Consider the following 22,724-nt stretch of genomic DNA (forward strand, 5'->3'; position numbering starts at 1 on the left):
GGTCTTTCTGCTGTCAGCTTGCAGCCCCCAGGTCTTTGGAAGACATTTGTGTAACCTCAATCCACATTTGGCATCGCGAAAACATTTTGCCCGTTTCGGTAAGCGGTGAGGCCCACTTCCGCAGACGCGATAGGATCACTTAAAGTAAACACGAACCAATGCGACCACCAATTATCCTCAAGACAATCCAACATCGCCAAATGGTATAACCAAGGTCCTTAAATCGTACATAAATCAAATACAATGGAAGAATCTGCGCCAAAGCGACGGCGTACTTCGCCGCGCACTTCTCTAAATATCGGCGCCTCTGAAGAACCCGCGTCACCGCAGAGAAGACGGCCATCATATGCATCACCAACCAAAGCAAGCATGTCACGAAATAACCCTGAAGCATTTGAGCGCCGACGATCAAGATCACCACAAAAATTACCGAGTGCTAGAGCTTCGGGTCAATTTACTTTTGATAGTCCTTCAGAAACTCTTGCAGCGCGCTTGGCGACGAGTAGGATTGTTAGCGATGCTCCTACGCCTACGCGCCCTGAGGATACGACGCCAGGATCGATCAGACGTGTGGGAGGGGGAATGGCTTCTGCTGCGAGGAGGACGTCTTCGAGAGCGGGTGCGAGGGCGGAGGGTGATGATTTTAATCCGTTTCGAGGGAAGGTCTTGAGAAGATCACCGCAGGCTGGGATTAGGATGGATGTTGATGTGCCTTCCGCTTCGATGCCGCAGCCTGAGTTACCGCCTGCGATCGAGGCGAGTTCGCCTCCTGCGCCGCCTGCTTCTATGCCAGAACCTCACCTTGGATTGCCTTCGGATGAGCCTATGGTTGAGCCTGAGGAAAACACTCCCATTCAGTCTGAGGAACTTGCGCCTGCGGAAGAGACGTCGCCAGCCAATCCCCCATCAGCGGCTGGAAGTCCGTCACCAGCTCGGTCGTTTTCTTCATATAACCTTGAGATCCCGGCTCGATCTTCATCTCCCATCAGGTCACCTTCGCTAGCTGAAGTTGCCCCGGCGCCAGAGCCTGAAGTGGAGGAAGAAGTGGAGGAAGAACTGGAGGAAGAGTCTGAGCAAGGCGTAGAACAAGAATCAGAAGCGGAGCCGGAACAAGAATCAGGGTCAGAACTAGAAGCCGATCCCCAGCCTGATCCCGAACCAGAACGAGACTCTCCGAGTCCACCACCACCTTTGCCAGATTTCTCATCCTCGCCCCCGCCAGCTTCAATGCTGCCTCCAAGAATACCACCGTTGGTCCAACCGAACTCGCAAGACGCCGCCCCATCAGCCTCACAACCAGTACCTCGACTACCACCACGCGATACAGGACCACGAAAGAGCTTCCAGAACAGCCCGGTTCGATTCCGAGAGTTTTCACAACAACGAGAGTCGCCATTAGCAAAACCACCGTCGCGTCTGTTGGAGAAGCCAAGGAAGAGCTTCGCTCAAGCCGGATCAGCGCTGAGAGAGCAACCGCCTGTTAAAGCCAAAGCTACAGAGGTTAGACAGCCCCGAGCCTTTGATCCAGATGCAGAGAAGAAGAAGGAACGGGATAGAGTTCAGAGGGAGATCCAAGTTTTGAAGAAGGACCTTGAAATTGCGCGAAAAGAGAACGAGCGCATTCGTTTGATGCAACAGTCCAGTCGCACCCTTGCACCGACAAATCAAGACGAGGTCATCAGCCTCATCGAGCGCCACCTGATGTCTACTGGTTTCGAACAGAGTAAAACAGCATCGCAGCAATTATTACAAGCGGCGCTGAATCCTGCCGCCCTGTTGCCTTTCAGCAAGCCTACAGCCCCAGTGGTCCGACCATCTGTCGAAGAGAAGCAGCCTGATCTCAAGTCACATCATCCCGTGGCCATGACAGCAACAGAGGAGCTGCCCTATCTTGAACTTTTTACTCCATTCTCCATGACATCCAACACGTCCGTATTACCAGAGGCTGATGGAGAGCCGTTGAGGCAACATTATTCCATCACACTTCGATCACGCGAGATACCGGGAATCTTTACAGCCAAGATTGAGATGACAGTCAATGCCACAGACCTTACGGTTCTTGATCTCGGCGTCACAGCCTTGGAACCAGCTGCAAAGTCTGAGCTCGGTCCTTTCATTCGCAAGATCTGCACAGGTGACTGCAACCGTTCCATGCAACGCAATATCGGCATCCTTTCGTGGGCTATGGGTGAGTGGCTTCGAGTCGCTATCGATAGAGCAGGCTTCTGGTGCCAGTTGGAACAAAGTCTAGGCTTGAAGGACGGTGTATCGGAGGCTGCAGCTCGAATGCGCTCAAAGAAACACAGACGCAGGAGGAACAGTGGCGAGGACTCGGATGAGGATGAGCCGACACGAGTAGAATCTGTCAAGAGAGCAGACCTCATTCGCTGTTTGGGCCAGCAACACTTCGATATATCAATTCCGTACGGCGATGCAGAGGAGTCAGGCTCAACGGTACGACTGGGATGGAAGACCGAGTTTGACTGGACTGGAGAAGCGCAAAACAGGCTGTCTGTCCTGGTTGGCGCCCCAGGAAAATGTGAGTACACGCATGACTCCCACGATGTAACCAATTACTGACGATCACAGGGCACCAAACAGACGAACGAGGATCACTTGCAAATATTCCCAAACTTTTTGAAGAACTTGTACACGGACACGAAGAACCCGAAACAGCTGTACGAACAATTGTAGCACTTATTGCCGGCGAGCAATCATGATAGAGTCCATCTAGATGGCAAACCTCACATGGATAGGCGTACGATGTGTAGAATTCCTCTGCGCAGGTCGCAAGAACAAGATACCAGAGTATTGTAATTAAAGTTTTGTAAACTCATCTACCAATCCCCCCTAACCCTTCTATAGCCGTTTAGATCATCGTGTGTGTGGGTGCTTTTCGCCAATTTAGTCGACAGTGACGCCGAGCTGTCGGAGCTCAACCTTGGCCTGCTCAATCTCCGCCGTGAGCTCCTTGTGTGCGTTGGGGACGTCGTTGAAGGTGAGGATGCCGAAGCCGAGACGGAAGAGGAGGTATGCGCCGAAGGAGACCAGAGCCCAGAAGGGGAGCTGCAGAAGTGCGGGTTAGATAATTGACCATAAGGAAGTCTGTTGGGGAGTGGACGTACAACAGGGACGATCTGCTCCTGGATCAGAGGAGGAAGAGGGATGAGCTCAAGGAAGAGCGCAAGGTAGAGCTGTACAGCATTAGTTGAATTCCACCAAGACATTCAGACAAAACATACGGAGGAAACCAAGAGGGCGAGAGAAATGGTCTGCTGAGCGCGAGTCATCTTGGCGGTGTTAAGGAGCGTGGTGTTGGAATGAGCGCGGGGGAGGAACTGTGATGGTATCGTGGTGCTTGAGGAGACGTGTCAGGGGTGCGCGTTGTTGGAGTTCTTTGGATGACTAAGATTGGGTTAGGTAAGCAGCTAGAGACCCCAACCTACCCTACATTAGTAGTCAGCCCCAGGCTGAGAGAGGAAAGAAAACTTAGGATCTTTTTCCCAGATGATAAAAAGACTTAGGTAAACTACCATAAACTTAGGGGACTATTTGATGTGCTTATTTTGGCATCTTCCATTAAGGTCTCAAGTTTTCATGTTCCCTCAGGCCTGGCTCCAGGCCGTGACGCCTGTTATTCGAACCGAATTGACATTACAACTTGTTACTTTCGTACAACATTATAAAATCAGTAAATAAAGAAGTTTACTAAGCCTTTATTGGTACTACCCTTAAAAAATTATTTTCCTATTAATTAAAGTCTGGTCCCATGAGGCCAACCAACAGTTAGCAGGCCTTACTTCAATTCCATAGGTAGTTGCCCAGTTTGCTCCGTTAACTCGGCTGGCAATGACAGCAGCTCCTCACTGGCCGGCTACACTTCACTTCGCCATACCGACCTTCATCGAGTAGAACAAATCTCAACCCTCGCGTCAACGACGTGTTGGGTCTAGCACCTTGTTTAGCTAGGTAGTTACCTGGTGTCCCGTGCATATACCCGTCTTTCTGCCGCTTAAGTCCCGAAAACTAGGTGGAACGACGGCCATTTTCCTTTCAACCTCCAACTGTTTCTCCCGCACCTTGATCATCTTTTGATTTGCTCTATTTTCCACGGCCCCATGTATCTGAAGCGTGGTATCAAGCGCCAGTCTTGTGACTTTTGCTTTCGGCGCAAGGTCAGGTGCGATTGGGTGTCTCGTCAATCCGAAGGCCATGTTCAATGTTCGCATTGCCACATAAGACATATAGCTTGTACTGCAAATCCCGACAACCGCGATCGAGCCAGACGGAGCATGCGCCTTGATGCCCGCCCTGCTGCTGGCCGGATCTCATCCAGTCCCGATGAGGGGCAGGCGGCCGATGGTGGTAATCCTCCCGGCAGTACCAATGACACCAGTCTTGTCAATAAGGAGACTATCTCCGTCCTACCCCAGACTCAGGCGTCGCCTCTCGACGCAAGCGTACAATATCCAGCTGTTGACTCTGAGTCTGCATGGCAAGAAATTGGCTGGGATCTGGGAGCCGAGAGTATCTCATTTCTTGACAGTGTCTTTACGCACGACTATAGCTTCGACAATATGCCTAACACTCCTCAGATATACGCCAGCGAGGAGGTAGCAGGTGCTTTAAAAAACCCTTATGAAATCCTCGAGCTTGATCCGAGCACTCTCAAAGCAGCTATCCACGCTTACTTTGACCTGGCGTCGCTAGCTATTCCGATACTAGACCGAAACGCATTTCAGGCTGACTACACGAGCCACAGAGCCAGCCCTGCCTTGGTGTACGCTGTCGCATGCCGAGGATGCCCCTTCATATCGACAGTGCAAAAATGGCCGGTGCAGCAGCAGCTGGCGAGCGAGTTCAGACGAGCATGGCTCGAGGCACGATCAGCTGCAGGGGACAAGCAATCAATCAGACTGGACGACCTCGAAGCTCTGGCTCTCATGGTTGACTTTTCCTACGAACCAGATGAGGATGTCAACACATCGCTCCATTCCCAGCTTGGCAGCCTTTTCCTAACATACGACTGCCTGGTCCTCATGACACTCCAGTATCAAATCCTTTGCCACGCGTCCCTACCGGAAGGCCTCTCCGCACCTCTGCATGGGGCAGAAGAGCGAAAAAGGTTGCTTTTCTGGTACGTGTATGGCAAAGATGCGTTCCGCGCCCTCGACCAAAAATCTCCGTCTCGTATCAGGGACGGCCACACTGAGATTGTCGAGCAACTACCAGAGCATGAAGAGAGAACATATCTAGATGCCATACTCGCCCTGGCCATCATTGCAAGAAAGATATACCATGAATTTCTGGGTGTTGCTGCTGGACATGTAAATGTCAGCCACCAAGATGTGGTCAAGTTATACGGGCAACTGGCGGAGTGGCGTAGGACATTGCCCCCGTACTTGCATAGCGACACTGAACGAGACACCAGCCTACCTGCTGACCGCGGTATTGGGAAACTGTCCCAAGTGCGCCAGCTGCAACAGGCTGTCCTTCTGTTTCTCGAACACAACTGCTACATGCAGATCGAAAGATGTGCTTCAGAATGTGGGATAAATAAACCTATCTCATTAGAGGCGGTTATGCTGAATCACCTTATCGAATACCAGACCTTGAAAATGGCGAACGAAATAATAGAAGCTACTACATGGCTCCAGTCACAGAACATATGCCAGAACACACCTCAAGGCACTGTTAAATATCCCCTGATTGACCTTTCCCCAGACATTCTGCGCGATATATGTGCTGGCACTGCTTATTGGCTGAGCGACCGTGGAAAGAGACTCGTGAATTTCAACAAGGCCTCCGTCAGTACCCACCCACAAGATCGCGCAAGTCACGGGGATCACTCTTTAACGCAAGGGGCAGAAAGCTTTGCGGCAGGGGCGGCATTATTGAAAGATGCCGTGGCAACTGCAGGATCGCACAAGGATACATCACGCTTGGTCGAGAAGTTGGATGAGCAGCTCTCGTCTTTCAAGGAAATAATCAAAAGCGCCAACAGCGGTTGATGAATGAATGACCTTGTCATGAACTTTATGACCTTTCTTTGAAAAATTCTCTGGTACTCTTTCTAGTATTTTATGAATGTTTATCGTTTATGCCAGGCCCTCTTATTAGCTTTGTGATATCTCGAAAAGGGACAAGAAGAAAAGGCAGGGGAAAAAACAAGAAACGCCAGAGGCCTATTTGTTGTATAGCGTATTACGGGGTTTGTATTAATTAAAGGTCTTTAGAAATCTATTCTCCAGGGAGTGAAAGATACTATTACTAATAGCAAATTTCGGGGGCTAATAGTCAATCAGCGTTTCTATAATTATATCAAAATCTAAGCCAAATATTATAGTAGGAGGCATGATACATTCTCAATCTTTTGTCTGGACATACTCCATACTATAGTTCCCGGCACAAACAAGCTTTCCTGAGCTAGCCTTGCAGGCCCTCAGCCATAGCTCAGGGTGAAGGATGGTCAGGGTGACAGTCATGACTACTATCGGTACGCTGTCTAGTGCAAAGAATACGCCTTCCATTGATGCGAGCGGGCCGTTAAAACCTCCGCTTAACTCTGCACATCGCCAGCATGACCGGACAAAGAGACAGGCGGAGGCTACCGCCAAGCCTGCAAACCACACTCATTAGTCGTTGAAATTGCACGACACCAGGATGTTCTCACCTATTACGTAAAGATGCCTCTTCTCTTGGAGAATGTCATGCCAAGCCCGGTGGTAAATAGCCCAAAGTGCGAGACAGAAGACAGTCGTGAACAGGACCTGAACAGCTAAGCCGGTGATCATGAGGTCTACACCAATTGGATTCTCTGCGAATATAGCCGCAAGAGAGCCGCCGCATCCTATGAAGCAAAGACATATAAAATCGCCGATAATAAAGAGAGATGCAAAGAGGCGAGGGCTGATGCGCGTGAACTGAGATGATGAAAAGCGTTGCTGTAGTGTGCTGATATTGAGATAGAGGGCAGAGGATAGAAAAGTCGGGCCAAGTGTGAGGCCGATGATATACCTGCTCATGGCCATTAGAACTAATTCTAATAAAAAGCACAGACAAAAGGGGTGGGAGCTGGAGTTTACATGATATACCCGTCCTTGTTGTCTCGATTATGTGAAAGTTGAACCTTTCCACAATATCCCACAAGTTCTAGTAAGATGCCACAGACCATCCCAATTGAGTACCCATAGAAACGCCAGAAGCGAAGAGCGATGAGAACATGCAGAAGAAGTAAAATCGAGTAGAAAGAGAGAAAAATTGCATTCGGGGCCAGAAGCGGCGAGAATCCCATAGCTTCGATGCTGTTCGGTAGTGATGTAGTTGTGTTCATGGCCACACAGTCAGGAAGTTGAAACTAGAAGGGATGTTTGAGCTGGAGGAAAGAAAGCAAATAGAAGGAGTATGAGGTCGAACAGTGGATCAAAGTGTCATAAAAGATTCTAATATATTTAGAATAGGTGGGATATGGCGAGGGGCCAGGGGCCTTACGCGTTATCCGCTTAATCTCCTTTAAACATCCGCTAAGCCCCCGCTCGCCAACAGGTATGTATGTAGGATGGCATATATCCCGTTAGATTTTCTACCCTTCCCCCTATGAAATTTGGTTTCCCTAGCGTGATAAATCAATTTATTGAGTATCCTCCTCGCTCCACTAGTATTCAACGGTTCGAGTTACTCGGTCCCACGTGTCAGGCCGTCTCGTCATCCAGGCGAATGATATACCCGCCTGTATAAGTCCCGTTTGGTCACCGCCGAGCCCCTCTTGACTGGAGACTAAGTTCTCTGTGGTGATGTAAGCTCTCAGCCACAAGCCTCAACTGCAAATAACACATCTCTTGACTAGAGACAACTTTCGACGGATAGATTAACACAAGGCCTAAGAATGTAAACATCCGATCTTATCGTTCTGAAACCAGCGAAGATTACAGAATAAAGGCGAAGGCGTCAAGAATGTATATGAACAGATGATAAATCTAACTATAGATATACGTCGATAGGAGCAACTAAGGCTTAACGTGCCCACATGCACACTACCGAAAACCACCACGTCGGCACTAAATCAACGCCGTACCCTTTCAAGCCGAGTATCAAAGGCGCTTATGGTGATACCCTGAGAAGTGCCGTCCGCCGAAAGATCGATGACAAACTCGTCGATAGATACGCCTCCATACGTGACTGAATCTACGCCGAACCAGCTAGCACAGTACGGACTGGGTGGAGAGGCGGCGTCAATGATCTCGTAGACCGCCCGCCAACTCTCAAGTCTAGCCTTTCCGTCTGTTTGCGTCTGCAACCCCGTCGGGTACAATCTCATGCTGACGTTCCCTGATCCAGTCGACGACCCTGAGACCATCAGTCGGATCGAATCAAACATGTCACGGCCATCGAAAAACCAAGACGTGACGCCTAGTCCCGGTAGACTGTCTTGCACAGCTACCGTCATGCCATTTCTTTCGTCTCCGTAGCGGCCACTGTAACTTTGTCTTGCTTGTCGCTTAGCAGCCTGCTCCAAAGCAGGAACAAGCTTTGAAACCATCGCACCCGGAATCATGCCCACCACCCCCGAAGCGCCGGTCCCCGCGGCTAGAACAGTGAGTCCGACGCCCCAATCAGGTAGCAAAGCCATCAGACTGCTGTACATCCCCAGCTGACCACCCTTCGTGTACATCCAGCTGGCTCTGTTGGTGGTAGATGTAACACGAGCAATCTCCCATGGCGCACCGACTGCAACCTGTGGATCAGAAGTAAAACTAAGGGGTTTCATCCATCGTCGGGTTTGGGAGGGCGACAACATCTCATACGTCAAGATCGACTGCCCGATCCTGCGTAGGTCCGCAATCGACGAATATATTCCTGCGGCTGGTCCCTCATCACGCGTGTCGACATCATACCAAGAACTGCTAGGGCTATCAGGTATGACAGACGAGTCGGTGTTGGCTGGCTTAGCATAACTCGTGGAATTCAAACCGAGAGGGAGGATAAGTTGGCGCGATAGAATATCAGGATACGTTGTTCCAGTTATATTCTCAAGCGCATAAGCCATGATTTGGTAACCAATGTTGGAGTATATAGGCGTTAAAAAGGCCGCTTCGACTGGGTGACGTGTCTGTATGGCGTCAAAGAAGGCTATTGATAGGTGTCAACATTGTGCGAGACAACGAACTCGTAGCCACAAGAGATACATACCAGTGCGGTTGCAGGGATACAAGACGCTTTTCCCACAGTAGGCGAAATCTACTGCCCGGACTGGCGGAAATCCCAACCGTGCTAGCTGGCGGTCCGCTGACGCAGGGCTCGGAAAGTCTCGCGGTATGCCAGCCATGTGAGATGCGAGCGCGCCGATGGTTATGGCGTCCCAGTCCACATATTGAAGAGCAGAGGCTGACTTGTTCCTTAGCCTTGCAGAAATATCTGCCAGCTCAGGTACGTAACGCGTGACTGGCTGGTTGAACGACACATCTCCAACCTCAAGTAGGTAGGCATAAGCTGTGAGCAATTTGGAAATGCTACCTATGCGATACACTGTCGTGTCGTTGACGGCTTGGACGCCGTGACCGTGCTTCTGCAGAGTTGGAGCCGAGTGATGGTAGCTGAAAAGGGGTCGTTGGTCTGCCGCTGGATAGATGTCGATAGAGAAAGATGTGTTCTGGAAGTCAATGTCGAGGCTTGGAACAAGCTGCAGGATTTCGGACAGGGCATTTCTGATGGAAACATCATCACTCAGCGCTGTCGGAATGGGCAAATCTGGTCCAAAGAGGGGGCAAGGTCTCAGAGCCTGTACTGGTACTGTGTTTAGGCCCAAGAGAACTGTTGATGCAGCCGTTCCCAGAATGTCGATGCGCATGTTCGGATATACCTATAGAGATCTCAGTGGTTTTTCAAAGTCTCTGCATTCATTTCATTCCAGAATGAGCATATAGTCGTTCTTATGTACAGCTAGTACCGCCTTGGCAATTTCCTTCAACCTGGAGGCTGGACAAAAGTTGGATTGCTGAGGGCAGCTGAATCCCCGTTCGATGACCGTCCATATGCCGCTTAGAGACTTGGACTTATCCACCGCTTAATGTCCGTATATATACCGTCGGGTGTTTTTGATCCGCTAGTCTCGGATGTGGTATCGGAGTTCAGTACTAGACTGGAACGCTTATGACCAAAGTCGGCCGGAACCGTGCTATAGATCACACTTCCAGGTTGATGGTGTTGGTAAGTTTGATTAAGAAGGTACCGCCCGCCCTGGCAGTTACTTGTATCTTCACTCGTCTTTCTCAGACAGATTCGGTCCATCAGGCGAGCCCTTAGTACTTATTCGACACCTGACGCATGGTAAGCAGCGAGGTCACCCTTTGATCTCCAATATGCTTCCATATCTCGACAGTCTCGAGGGTCCTGTAAGCTTTGGCGCAAGTACCCAAGGCCATGGCCTTTGTTTAGGTAGCAACCGTCCACAAAACGCTGACTGCACAGATATAGACGATGGCCGATTGGTGTGCTGTGTTGTCGTAGCTGCGGTTCTAGGAGGGGAAACTTGAGTTGAGAGGCTTGGTGTACCTATTGGTGGCTGGAAGGAGAACTTGTAACTTAAAGCGTGTGTCACCATCTTGTATATTGACATACGTTACAAACAAATATGCGTGATAGCATAGGTACTGTACAATCACCATAGCCTAAGCCAACTCTCGCCCATGGGTCGGGCCCTTCCCGGAACGTGGGGTTCATAAGCTTGCAACCCAGTCGTTGCTACCCAATTGTAGACCCGTAATCATTCCCTGCAGCATATCATACGTTCATGGGTCAGCCAAGAGGCCCTTCACTGGCTAGCAACGCGGAAATATCCCGTGAATATCCTATGACCCCTCGTTGCCATTTCATACATTGAAACTCTGCAAGGTTATCCTGATTTCATTCTTTGCCTCGCCATTGACTCACAATTTGCGTCCGTCGCTCTATTTCGTTCATAATTTAATATCCCAAGTCCCTAGCCTTCCTTCCATGGATTACAAAGTCGTCGTCGCAGCGGTACACGCCGCGCCCGTGTTCATGAATAAGGCCGCTACTACCGACAAGGTTATCAACTTGATTGAGCAAGCGAGTAAGGAGAGTATTGAGCTTCTAGTCTTCCCTGAGACGTTTATTCCTGGATATCCGGTACGTCCTCCATTATTCGCCCTCGGTGCTGCAGTGGCATGGCTAACATGGCCAAGTATTGGATAGAGTGCTACCCACCCCTCCAACAAGTAGGGGCTCTCGCCAAATATGCCGATGAGAGCGTCGTTGTCCAAGACGGCGACGAAATCGCACGCATCTCGTCTGCCTGCCGCCGCACTGGTGTAGCCATCAGCCTTGGTATTTCAGAGCGCATAGCTCAAGGTTACACGCTCTTCAATTCCCAAGTCAACATCGATGCAAATGGCACTTTGTTGGGCGTGCACCGCAAGCTGCAGCCAACATATGTTGAACGCTCTGTTTGGGCACAAGGTGGTGGTCATACGTTACGAACATACAGGCTGACAGCTTCAGGACGGCCTTTCAACCTCGGTGGTCTTTGCTGTTGGGAACATACCATGAACGGTGCGCGCCAAGCGCTCATCACTCAGCATGAACACATCCACGCCGGTGCTTGGCCGGCCTTGTCTACCATGGCTGGCTTCGAAGCCGTGGCTGATTCTCAAATCGAGGCTTTGATGAAGGCACATGCCCTCACAGCTCAAGTCTTTGTCATCACCGCGTCTAACTATGTTGACGATACTTGTCTCGAGTGGATGGAGAAGAATCTAGGCAAGCAGGAGTTTGTCAAGGCGGGCGGGGGGTGGTCAGCTGTTATTCATCCGTTTTGCTCATTTCTTGCTGGGCCCCATACTGGTGCTGAAGAGAAGCTTGTCAAGGCTGAGGTGGACCTGTCGCAGCTTGGGCAGGTCAAGGTTTGGGTTGATGCCGCTGGCCATTATCAACGTCCGGAAATCCTTAAGTTTAGCTTTGACGACCAGCCTCTGTGGGCAGATGAAAAGGCAGCACCTGGGAGATCTTCACCGATCAAGAACAATCATGAAGAGGAACCAGTGTCAAAGTTAGATTATTAAGAAGGTTTCGTAGCACGCATGAAGAAGCAGTTTTTAGTGAAGGAACCTTTTGGCTTTATTCCCTATTCTTACCTCCACAAATGGACTTTCTCACGGGGAGAATCGAATGAGCCGTTTTTCGAAAGCCATTGCCGTGAGCCTTTTGGTCCTCTCCAACTCAAGGTAATCAACTTAGTATGATGCCATCGACACCTGACGCCAACTAGTGCTTGGTTCGAGATGACAACTTTCAACTCGCCGCTGGTTTCGTCTTTCGAGATGAGGACTGCGGTTCATTCCGCCTTGCGAGAAAGACAGGTAGGGACTGAGTAGGGAACGAAACCTATCTTTTTCAAATGTTCTAGGAGAGATGAGGTACTTGACTTGGTTTCCGGTTCGCAGTCGGTATTTACTTTCAAAAGAATCACCATCATCCACTTCCATGGACAAAATGACAGCCATGATAGGCCAGCCCACCGTTTCTACTGCCTGCATTGCTGTTCAGTCCTTGTCTTAGCTGGTTGGAGCCGCCAATCAAAAGGCTCCTAAATGACTCCAGGGTTAACAGAACTCGAGACAACATGTAGCTCGACAGCTTGTCCGTTGCAGGCCATCACCTACACAGTAGCAGCGTTAATGTTCCGCAACCAATATGTTACTACATTACATCATCAAAGGTCAAGCGTTCAGAACCGGCCTTCCAACACTACTTTCCAAGTTTATCAGATATACGTGCAGCGCAAAAAGGTGATGGGGTTCATCTAGTGCCCAGTGCGCCAAGATACGAACATCAAATGCCACCGGCTTATCAAAGAATGAGCCAAGGATTTGGCCATCTACTGTTTCATATCCCTTTTATACTCTCTTATTGAAGTAGCCGCCTCTTCGAGCAGCCTCTGGCAGTTCTGTTGGCTTGGTTTTCCCTTCGCAGCTCGATTTCCACAGCAGCTGTGCCTGTTCACACCATCGAAAATGTTCCAAGAAGCCATCTCGCGCATATAACTTGTCTCGAGCCTCGAATGCCCATTTCTCGCCTTTGGTGCCGATGATGTCTTTTTCGGGAGCAAGTTGACACCCAGCACACGACATTCCGTGTTCGACATTGCCGGTTCGTGTATCATAATACGGAAGTGCGCATGACCCCATAAAGTTGAACTTTCTATTGCGTTCTGAGCTCGCTAGCTGGGCTTGCCTTGGCACATAGGACTGCTGTCTGCAAATCAAACTAGACTGATGGAAAGACACGATAGCAATGCGGGATTTGTGCACGGATTCCTCCATCGAGTATATTCCAGGCAAAGTTTTGAATGACCTCAGTTGGTCCAACTCGACCCTCGTCAAGCGGAATTCCTTTCGGGCAGCTGAATGGGTTTGCACTTGAGTCTCCGGAGCTTCCTTGAGGCATTTGAAACAGCATCGATTCCATGTTAGTAGGGATATGAACCCGCCAAATTCGCGGCAAAGACCACAAGACTTGAGACATAGGGCATTGTAAAAGTCGAGTAGAGAAATGTCAACAGCAAGTCGCGTTCGTAACAAAGCGCATAAGGGGTTCAGTTCGTGCAAGAATATTAGCTGATACTGCTTGAGAAAGTCTACCGCCTGTCGCGATCGAAGATTCGTTTGTCGAAACTTGAACAGAGAATGCGCATCAAGACGGACCAACGTGTCACGCAGGAGCTCCAGTGGTAGCTGGTCGAGGGAGCCAAGTCCGAAACTAGAAGTCCGCTGGAAGGGTGTTGCTATTGACTGATGAATATCGAAGTGTTCACTAGGTGAGAACCAGATCACGGAGAGACAATAGTCTTTGAGGTGGTAGGCGGCAGTGCGAGCAATGGTATCGGCCTGTTCCTCGCCGAAACGATATTCTGTGGCGGAGCGATGTCCGCGAGGCATAATGGTAGCCATTTATGAAGTGGTCTATACGCTGGAGTGAAAAGGGGGCGAGCTTTAGTAGACGTCGTTGATGGCTGACAATTCGTTGAGGCATTTGGGATATGACCCGCACTTATCATCGAAGAAATGCGGACGTCGAGTGCTATCGCCTCTCTGAGCTGGGCTGCGTATGGCTCGTTCTTACAATCATTCAGCTCATAGATACCGATCTAAAGGTTTTTTAAAAGGTCGACTTCATCTACACGCATCAAGGGGAGATTCTTTCTATAAAAGCAGATTCAGCGCCGTGCCGACACAAGGCGAATCTTTGGTGCCTGGTTACGCCAGGAAGTCGGAGGGCAGTGACACGGGCGACAGCACAGATTTCATGCGCGCAGATACGAATATGGGCGATATTACATGAAATGAAAGGGCAGAGTAGCTGTGGTCGCTGACGTTGGCATTTGTCGGGGTGGAGATTGGGTCAGGCATTAGATGGGTTAGATAAGCGAACCCACCTCAGCCTCAACACCATGGATTTTTGGATTGGACATCGTGTGTTGATGGGCACATACGACCATAGCTCGTGGAAAATACGGGGTCCCGTTCGCTCCCCCAGAGTCAAGCCACGAAGCGCCGGATTAGTAGTTGGGTCGGTGACGACCAGCGAATACCTGGTGTTGTATGTCTTTTGGTGTCTTTTCCTCTTTTTGCTCCTTCGCTATGCTTAATACCCGGACTGGAGAGGCAGAGTTTTACTTTTATGGCTGGTTTCAATGCAGTATCTACCGGATCAGCAACCATCATACGCGAGTTAATGGAACGATAGCCTTCTTCGACGTCTCATCTATCTAGTCAACGCGTTGGCGGGTTGATTTGTGACAATCCAGATGAATCAGTTCATAAATGAGATTCCATAGTAAGGAGTGACGAAATCTAAGAGTCAATGCATGTAGAGAACGCCTAGAATTGACAGAATACCCCGGCCTGTAAAGCGGTAAAGCAGTAGAACTGACCTTTACCTGTGGGCTGGGAAGCTCGTTGCGCGGGCCAGGAATTCTTTAGCTATTGTTCTTATTTTGCATGCTGGAGGATTGGAAGGCAGCCTAGTCTGCACTAAACAATAGCGATTCGGAGACAACAATAATTCACAAGCCCAGCGCGAGGGTTTCCTCGTTATATCTTTTAACTCCTGATTCCTTTAAACCAACACCTGATCATCACTTTATTCTGGTGTATCGCCACGCATCATTCTCATCTCTTCCCAACTTCATCTCAAAATATCACGATAGCTTCGCTCACGCCTTGGAAATCGATCATTAGTATACTTCATCTTGATAGGTATGTTATTTGAGGCTATCTAAATATTCCTACTCTTTCTCTCCATGGTTCTTATGTGCCTCGCCCTCTACATTTCTTCTGCTCCTTGGCATCAATCATCCAGTTCTTTCTTTCGTCTACCAACACTCGTCTCATCTGTCACATTCCCATCCCCTCATCGCGGTTCACCTACTCTTCACCAGAAGTTCTTGCTTTCATTCCTCCTCTTCCATACATTTCATCCCTATCATTCTTATCATTGCAAGTCGCCTTCACCAAGATACTCACATAATTTCTTACAGACGTACAATCATCATTCGACAGCCCATAGCATGGCAAGGTGGTCCATCGCTGACCTCGCTAGAATGAAACGCGAGCTGGACTCGGAGTTCGAGCCAGAAGCCGAGCAGGTTCAGTCAAAGCGCCAGGCAGGTGAGGGCAATGCTGTCGCGCCTGCGCCACTGGTGTTTCCGTGGACAACTTGCGAGGCCTTTGATCATGTCGAGCGCATGAAGATCAAGGAGGATGCGCTGAAGATTGCCGAAGACGGCACTGCCAAAGTCCGCAAGACACTGGAGTCCACCCTCCGCCAACTTCAACAAGGGAGTGGAAATGCAGTAATGGCTGGACAGCCACTCATCGAGCGATGGTTGAAAGAACACGGTGAGTATCTTCAGGTCTACATTTCTGTTGCGATTAAAGTTGCTAACTTTCTTGCAGCCGCGCTGGGCGAACAACACCAGAACCTCAAGATTCTTATCGGCGTCGAAGGTCCTACCGGAGCCGGCAAATCTTCTTTCCTGGATTCACTGCTCGAGATTCCGGAGCTGTTCCCATCGGGTCACCAGGGAGCCGCCACTGCGACTGTTGCAAAGGTCTCATGGAATTGGGATGATGCGCCTGGACATCTGTTTCGTGCCAAGGTCACCTTCCAAAAACTCAGCGACATCGGGGCAATGTTTGAGTCGGTGCTGAAAGACATCAAGTCTCTTTTAGATCGTCAAGCTTCGCAGAACAATGCTGATCCGGACGAGGAAGCCGAGGCAAGGGACACCATTGACTATCGCATCAAGTATGAGATGGCCAAGATCAAGGCTGTCTGGGGCCTCGAGCGAGACTATCTTGAGGCTGCTGTGCAACGACAAGGCGCTGTCGCATCATACATGCCTCTGGTACAACAAATTCTCAAAACGAACCCACGAGCTCATCAATACTTGCGCCAAGGCATGATTGAGTTCAAACGATCAGTCTTGAAGGATCTTCGAAGCGACGTCAAGCCATTCATGACTTCCAGAGCTTCCAAGTTTGGGTCAGATCGAATGTTTTCTATTTGGCCTATTGTCAAAGATGTTCACATGTTTGTCAAATCTGATATCCTCAAGTCGGGAATGACGCTTGTCGACCTTCCTGGATGCAGTGATTCGACACCTTCTCGCTCAGAGATTGCGAAGAAGTATTCACATCGCCTGGATGTGCGCTTGGTGGTTAGCCCCATCATGAGAGCTGCAGATGAGAACCAAAGCCAGATTCTCATGCAGAGCGGCTTCGACGAAGCCCAGATGAAGATTCGTGGAAAATATGATGGCCATGGTTTCGGCATCATACTGTCAAAGACGGACCATCTTTCTGTGGACGGATACATTTCGGACTTACTTGAGCAACATCATGACCCAGAAATGAAAGACAAATTCGATCAGTTGAAGGGACTCACTGAAAAAAGGGCCAGGGTACAGAACGGAATCAAAAAGCTTGCCATCGATATCAAAAAGGCAAAGGTTGATGAGAAGAAGGCACGAGACGCATACTCCGAAGCTGCAAAGAACCAGACTAACCAGTCCCAAGGTATGACAGCCTCCGAATCGAAAGCCAATGCTAACATAGAACCTTAGATGATCCAGAGCTGTGCCGAAAGAACATCGAGAAACTCCAAGCAAACGCCAGGGACCAATTTGAAGCTGTCAAAAAGATGTCGAGGCTGCTTGAGAAGGGCCGAGCGCGTGCGCAAGAACTCGGCCAGGAGATTTTCGACATCGACCACTGGCTGCACCAGCGAGCTATCGAGGAACGAAACCGTTTTGTCAAGGCGCACATCCAGGAGAAATACGATGCCAGACAGAGAGAGCTCAATCGGACTGACCAGGGCAATCATGTACTTTCCATGTTTCCTGTCTCTACCGAAGCGTTCTGGAAACTGGCAGATGATACTGCTTCAGTGAAAGGATATCCAACACTTGAGGCTACTGGAGTTCCGGCCGCACAGAGATGGCTCCTCGAAGCAACTCTCAGCAAGCGTGAGAACCACTTGGACGATATGCTGAGCAAGTACCAGAATCTCATGGACTTGATGAGAATCTACTCCAACGAGAAAGGCCAGGATGCAGACTTTAGTGTCACTCATGACGACGTCCAGAAAGCTCTGGGTCCTGTCCATCAGAGCATTGCTGTTGTAAGTATTGAACGCAAACGATATGAACTCTGAAACATATATCTTTCGGGTCACTAACTATGAGCCAGTCACTGAGTATGCTCATTTCCGCTGAGTCTGCCAAGATTGACATGCTTGATCCTCTTATGAATCGAAGGATGGCCGAGCGCAAGTTCAGGGCTGAGGCCAGCCGCATTGCAACCAACTGGTCACTGAAGGAACCCAACAATGAGATGAGTGGTTTCATGTACTGGAACACCTACGGTGCCATCATGAGGCGTGGCGGTGACGACTACACTTCGAAAGGCCAAACGTCTATGACTTATAGTTGGATGGACGACATGTAAGTGATGTGCAATTTGCTGATCATGTTCTAAACTCACCAAATCAACAGGGCTTCTCCCGTTCTCAGAACAGTTTCAAAAGAATGGGATGAAGAGATGAACCAGCAACTGCGCCGGATCGGGGTTGCCATGGAATCTGCTTTCAAGAAAGGTTGGGCGCCCTACACAAAGAAACTCGAGCAAGCTATCAGAGAGAAGTTCCCAGCCCTGGAGCTGAGCTTCCAAGACTTGATATCAATGATGTCAAGCATTGAGCGCATGTCCGTGAACAAGATTCGCACCCACATTGAAGACCTGTCCAGAGAAGCTTCCATGGTAACGATGGATGCTAAAGCCTTCCTGATGCGAGAAATGAAACCAATTTTCGACAATGGTCTCATGATAAGTAAGTACCGCCATACCAAACCTTTCATTTGGACAAAGAATATGACTGACCAGACCCCGATAGCTGGAACTGGCTCATATGCGAAACGACGAGCGCATAACGTGTCAGGCGTTGAGGGTCAAAGCGACACCATGTGCTACCAGATGACGGACTGTCTTAACGAGAAGCTTGAAGAAAAGAAGCGTGAGACCAGAACACGACTGGATCTGGTTATTCGTGAAAGTATCAAGAACCTTAAGGAACGAGTGGACAGCCTAATCGACAATCTGATTGACAACAGTCCAGCCGACAGTGGTTTAAAGCAGAAGAAAACTGAGCTTCAGGGACACGTCCGAGCCAACCTCCGCGACTGGGAGCAGAAATGGCAGCAACAAGTGGCAGCAGATAAGGATGCCAACTCGGAGCCTGACAGCGACCAGGGTAGCGATGGAGAGGACGACGACATGGAGGACGTTGAGGAGGACGATGATGATTCCTACAATGACCTCGCGGAGCTCTTGGGAGACGACGAAATGGAGTGAAGATGTCATGGCGTACATGGGAAGAACATTTTGGGGTTTCGTACTGGAGTTGAAGCTGGATCAAACTGGAGACTGCTTACATGGAGGATATTGGCAATGGCGTATGGGACATCTGGGCAGGAATCTGCATGGTGAAAATGGCGTACGGATATGAGAGATGAGATTGATGATACTAGACGATACTCCCCCCAATTAGCACAGATCAGATTGACAGATACCCAAATTGAAACTAACAGACTATTGCTCTGTCACTCCGGTTCTCCCCTCGAAACTTGTGCTCAACAAATCAGTACTCTATAAAGAAGCCCATAAAACCCCAAATGGATACGGGAATCAGAAAAGAGTGTATTAACCGAATGAAAGCCTGAAATTTGATAACAACTTCCAGAGTGAAGCAACCTGTCCATCTGAGTACTCTACTTAGAGAGTGATGGCTACTGAATGATGAAATCGGATTCATATCTCCACGTCCTCTCTTGAACGTCGCGCCTCCGAGCGACGTCGGCGGGGAGTTGACTGACTGAAGTCGAACGTTCTGGAGGCAGAGGAAGCTTGTGCAGGCGGGGACAAGACAACCACCTCAGATGTGAAGTTTGAGAGCGCCCTGACTTCAAAGCCTTCCTACATCCTTCCATTCAAATGCATTTAGAAGGCAGATACCCGCTCGGAGTGTGAGGGAGGTCATCGTGAAGCCTGATTACGTCAATTTGGATGGTGGGGCCGTTCCGTTGGCGGGGGTCAATCATTACCCCGGAACTCGGTTAATCCATCTCGAACTCCGTTCCCATATCTCGAGCTTCTCTCAACATCTCTCATACTACACGACAGGCGTGATAGTACCCTTCATTTATTGGACCTCATATCTCAGACACTGAAAGATCCGACGCAGATTGCTTCATCTCGCCCGTCACAATGTCAAGAAAGCTCAATCCTACGAAATTCACACAGGCGGTGCGTACACCCAAGGCACCTCGAGGCGCATGCATTGCACAGCCAATTGCAACTCATACGACTCACGTCTTTCTCAAAGCTTGGCAATTAACTCGTGATTGTGTTCCAGGTCGTGCGCTCCTTCATGGCAGACTCTGGTCTTGAGCCTCGGTATGTACCCCAAGCCACCGATGGAGACCCGGCATTCCGTGATAAGATCCCGATACTGACTCCGTTGTCTTTAGTCTTCTAGGAAAACATGTATAGACACCGGAACAATGAATCTGAGATGTGTATTGACGTGGTGCAGTTCCGTGTCATTAGCGCGACAGAAGGCAGAGTCGACTTCGAGCTTGACATCCAAAAAGAACACACCGTTCGTTTCTCACCTCATCACAAATGAGCTCTCACTAATCTCATCCAGAACCGCCTTCAAACGCTCCATGGTGGTACACTTGCCAGTCTCGTCGATCTTGGTGGCTCACTCGCAGTCGCCTCGTCAGGCCGCTTTGCAACAGGCGTATCAACCGATCTGAACGGTACGTAGCTCTCTCAATCACGTACGACTTTGCTGACTTGGCAGTGACATATCTGAGCCCCGGAGGCCGCCCAGGAGACGTCCTCAAGGGCACTGCCACTCTCGACAAGATTGGCAAGACACTTGCTTTCACGCAGGTGACATTCACCAATAGCAAGGGACAACTAGCTGCGCGAGGAAGCCATACAAAGTGAGTCTAGCCATCAATTGTTCACGTGGGATTTTTGTACTAACTTAACAAGATACGTAACGGGTACCATGGGTGAAGATGGCCCATTCGTTGCTCCAGCTGAGTTCTCAGATGTGGACTAGACGATTTCACGAGATTTTAGACATTCTGTTGATGTGGTAGATTTGAGATGTACTGAATATCATAAAGTATAGAAGGGTGGTATCATATCTGTTGCAGTTGTCCAAATTCATTCACGCCCATTCTCCGTCATAAAGCGATTCATTATCTGTCCCAGTACGCCTAATGCTTCTCCGGGTAAGGCTGAGCTGGTACCTGGGGAGGAGTACCGTCAGCCTGGTGGTTCAAGCCCACTATCTCCTCATGAGGAGGCGGTGATCTGGGCTGAGACACGGGAGATATAGCATCATACGCCGCATATTGAGGTTGTTGTGGTGCATAGTAGCCGTTTTGCTGCTGGGGCATTTGTTGCTGAGGACCATACCCCTGAGCCAGATGCTGCTGTTCAGGCTGCGGGTAATGCTGCTGCTGAGGCATAGGTACAGCATTCTGCGCCTGAGGAGCAACCTGTCCATAACCCCAAGCCGTACGCTCCCCAGCCTCAACACCCTTCACAGGCTCCTGCTCCTGCTTCGACCAAATACCATTGTTCCTAGCACGACCAATAGCGAAAACCAAGCAGAGGACAACGAATTGAGGCCAAATTCCAAAGACGACTTCGAGGATGTAGTAAGCGTACTTGTACTCACGATCGTGGTACGCACTGCTCAGATTGGTCCAAGCAGCTGTCGACGCCATATTGAACGTTGTGCGCATGAGCCAAACAACGGAGGCGGCGATGAACATGTTTGAGCACCAAGTAAGAGCATTCTCGCCCTTTGATTGAACCTTGATCATAATTGCCCGCGCAACAATGGCAAGAGAAATGACAAAGACCAAAACACTGAAAGAGAAAGCAATCTGTCGAGATTTGGTGTAGCTATCCGCACCAACGCGAACATCGTTGAAGAAAACTTCATACACATATCTAATTCGAAGACCGAAGGCGGTCAAAGCGAGAATAAATAGGATAGCTGCTGCGATGTATGAGACAAGGCGAAGGATCTTGCCCTTGGGGTCGGGGCGGCCTGTCTGAACCATGACGATACCGGTGCCGAGACGGAGGAGAATGATCATGATGAGAATATCGGTGACCATATCGTAAATGAGCGCAAGGGTAGCGAGGACCTGCACGGTGACGAGCAGGGTTTTCGAGTAGTGCGAGTCAAAGTCACTGTCGATTCTCCCGCCGTAGTATAATTGGGAGTGAACGACTGAGACGACGTATGAGGCGAATTCGAAGAAGGCATAGCTAAGATGCGTCAGTTATTCTACTTCATCAAACAAGTAGCAGAGGATGGGAGCATACCCTGAGAACACCAAAAGAGCCAACTTGAGATACGTGAAAGCAGTTCTCGCAGGATCCCTCTTACGGCGGACGAGACAGAAACTGCAGAAGAATAGAACGACAGAGGGAATCCATGCTCCAATGAAGACCATGGCCCCGTGAGCGATCCAATATTTCTCAAGTTCGTACATTTTCGTATGTTGAGAGTTGTAAATGTTAAGAGTATGTCGAAGAATGCAGGACTGAGGATGTGTGTAAGTTACACAAAGATTCGAAAATCGCCGCCAAAAGTCGGAGACCAACAGTGTTGAGAAGTGTCAAACCACACCACAAATAAAAAGAAAACAAGCCAAGATATAAAGTCCAGAAACGAAAACACAAACTTGAGCGCCACTCCTTCATATTTAGCTCCCCCAAGCTGTATCACCTCTTTAGCTTTCTCATCACAGTCGAGAGAGTTTTCAGGGCTGAAGCAATTGGGTCAGCAACCTGCATCTAAGCACCAAGCCAATGGGCGACCATCCGCGCTGCAGGGGTCCCGGCACTGCCTCTCCGGGCGTTTTAGCAGCTTCGCTATTGGCTTGGCATACATGAGCTTTGCATTGTTTTGTAATTTAACGTCCGTCACCCAAAGACTGGCCACCCCCACAGACCGGCCACCCCGACCAAAACACCAAGAACCGGATATCATGATCAATTAACTAATTATCTCAACACCACATTTTTTATATTAAATAAAAATTTAGTCAG

General features: G+C 49.5%; 9 protein-coding genes and 1 non-coding gene across 14 annotated transcripts; 6 read left to right on the forward strand and 4 right to left on the reverse strand.

The window, feature by feature from the left end:
* Positions 1-151: 151 nt before the first annotated feature.
* FOIG_01906 (uncharacterized protein) lies at positions 152-2,884 on the forward strand. The gene is made up of 2 exons (XM_031198913.1): positions 152-2,539; positions 2,590-2,884. The coding sequence occupies exons 1-2, from the start codon at positions 244-246 to the stop codon at positions 2,718-2,720; spliced, it is 2,427 nt and encodes an 808-aa protein (XP_031070950.1). The 5' UTR covers positions 152-243; the 3' UTR covers positions 2,721-2,884.
* On the reverse strand, positions 2,646-3,375 carry FOIG_01907 (dolichyl-phosphate mannosyltransferase polypeptide 3). The gene is made up of 3 exons (XM_031198914.1): positions 3,243-3,375; positions 3,126-3,194; positions 2,646-3,066 (listed from the first exon to the last, which is right to left on the reverse strand). The coding sequence occupies exons 1-3, from the start codon at positions 3,288-3,290 to the stop codon at positions 2,905-2,907; spliced, it is 279 nt and encodes a 92-aa protein (XP_031070951.1). The 5' UTR covers positions 3,291-3,375; the 3' UTR covers positions 2,646-2,904.
* Positions 3,376-3,986: 611 nt separating this feature from the next.
* Positions 3,987-6,339, forward strand: FOIG_01908 (uncharacterized protein). The gene has a single exon (XM_031198915.1). The coding sequence runs from the start codon at positions 4,119-4,121 to the stop codon at positions 6,009-6,011; it is 1,893 nt and encodes a 630-aa protein (XP_031070952.1). The 5' UTR covers positions 3,987-4,118; the 3' UTR covers positions 6,012-6,339.
* A 1,723-nt stretch (positions 6,340-8,062) lies between these two features.
* FOIG_01909 (uncharacterized protein) lies at positions 8,063-9,847 on the reverse strand (the record flags this gene model as incomplete). The annotated part of the gene is made up of 2 exons (XM_031198916.1): positions 8,063-9,129; positions 9,190-9,847. 2 exons carry the CDS (start codon positions 9,845-9,847, stop codon positions 8,063-8,065), a joined length of 1,725 nt encoding a protein of 574 aa, XP_031070953.1.
* A 1,022-nt stretch (positions 9,848-10,869) lies between these two features.
* Positions 10,870-12,233, forward strand: FOIG_01910 (uncharacterized protein). Its single transcript, XM_031198917.1, has 2 exons — positions 10,870-11,148; positions 11,205-12,233. Exons 1-2 carry the CDS (start codon positions 10,993-10,995, stop codon positions 12,078-12,080), a joined length of 1,032 nt encoding a protein of 343 aa, XP_031070954.1. The 5' UTR covers positions 10,870-10,992; the 3' UTR covers positions 12,081-12,233.
* Positions 12,234-12,914: 681 nt separating this feature from the next.
* FOIG_01911 (uncharacterized protein) lies at positions 12,915-13,955 on the reverse strand (the record flags this gene model as incomplete). The annotated part of the gene is made up of 1 exon (XM_031198918.1): positions 12,915-13,955. The coding sequence occupies one exon, from the start codon at positions 13,953-13,955 to the stop codon at positions 12,915-12,917; it is 1,041 nt and encodes a 346-aa protein (XP_031070955.1).
* A 552-nt stretch (positions 13,956-14,507) lies between these two features.
* Positions 14,508-14,623, forward strand: FOIG_01912. The gene has a single exon (XR_004093414.1). It is a non-coding gene; the product is annotated as a 5S ribosomal RNA (ribosomal RNA).
* Positions 14,624-15,586: 963 nt separating this feature from the next.
* On the forward strand, positions 15,587-18,929 carry FOIG_01913 (uncharacterized protein; the record flags this gene model as incomplete). The annotated part of the gene is made up of 6 exons (XM_031198919.1): positions 15,587-15,917; positions 15,975-17,096; positions 17,144-17,700; positions 17,769-18,022; positions 18,074-18,408; positions 18,472-18,929. 6 exons carry the CDS (start codon positions 15,587-15,589, stop codon positions 18,927-18,929), a joined length of 3,057 nt encoding a protein of 1,018 aa, XP_031070956.1.
* On the reverse strand, positions 18,506-22,547 carry FOIG_01914 (uncharacterized protein). Of its 3 annotated transcripts, none has more exons than XM_031198922.1 (3): positions 21,996-22,547; positions 19,010-21,938; positions 18,506-18,544 (listed from the first exon to the last, which is right to left on the reverse strand). In XM_031198922.1, exons 1-2 carry the CDS (start codon positions 22,163-22,165, stop codon positions 20,870-20,872), a joined length of 1,239 nt encoding a protein of 412 aa, XP_031070959.1. In that variant the 5' UTR covers positions 22,166-22,547; the 3' UTR covers positions 18,506-18,544; positions 19,010-20,869. The 3 variants fall into 3 exon arrangements, with proteins under 3 accessions (XP_031070959.1, XP_031070958.1, XP_031070957.1); XM_031198921.1 differs by lacking the exon at positions 18,506-18,544 and having other exon boundaries at positions 18,772-19,101; positions 19,164-21,938; XM_031198920.1 differs by lacking the exon at positions 18,506-18,544 and having other exon boundaries at positions 18,772-21,938.
* FOIG_01915 (uncharacterized protein) lies at positions 19,699-22,318 on the forward strand. 3 transcript variants are annotated; one of them, XM_031198923.1, is made up of 7 exons: positions 19,699-19,880; positions 19,990-20,030; positions 20,105-20,120; positions 20,170-20,235; positions 20,284-20,398; positions 20,443-20,587; positions 20,640-22,318. In XM_031198923.1, the coding sequence occupies exons 1-7, from the start codon at positions 19,842-19,844 to the stop codon at positions 20,707-20,709; spliced, it is 492 nt and encodes a 163-aa protein (XP_031070960.1). In that variant the 5' UTR covers positions 19,699-19,841; the 3' UTR covers positions 20,710-22,318. The 3 variants fall into 3 exon arrangements, with proteins under 3 accessions (XP_031070960.1, XP_031070961.1, XP_031070962.1); XM_031198924.1 differs by having other exon boundaries at positions 19,716-19,880; positions 20,105-20,235; positions 20,640-22,007; XM_031198925.1 differs by having other exon boundaries at positions 19,720-19,880; positions 20,105-20,235; positions 20,456-20,587; positions 20,640-20,921.
* Positions 22,548-22,724: the final 177 nt, after the last annotated feature.

This window comes from Fusarium odoratissimum, assembly GCF_000260195.1.
Source record: "Fusarium odoratissimum NRRL 54006 unplaced genomic scaffold supercont1.2, whole genome shotgun sequence".
Classification (NCBI taxonomy): domain Eukaryota; kingdom Fungi; phylum Ascomycota; class Sordariomycetes; order Hypocreales; family Nectriaceae; genus Fusarium; species Fusarium odoratissimum.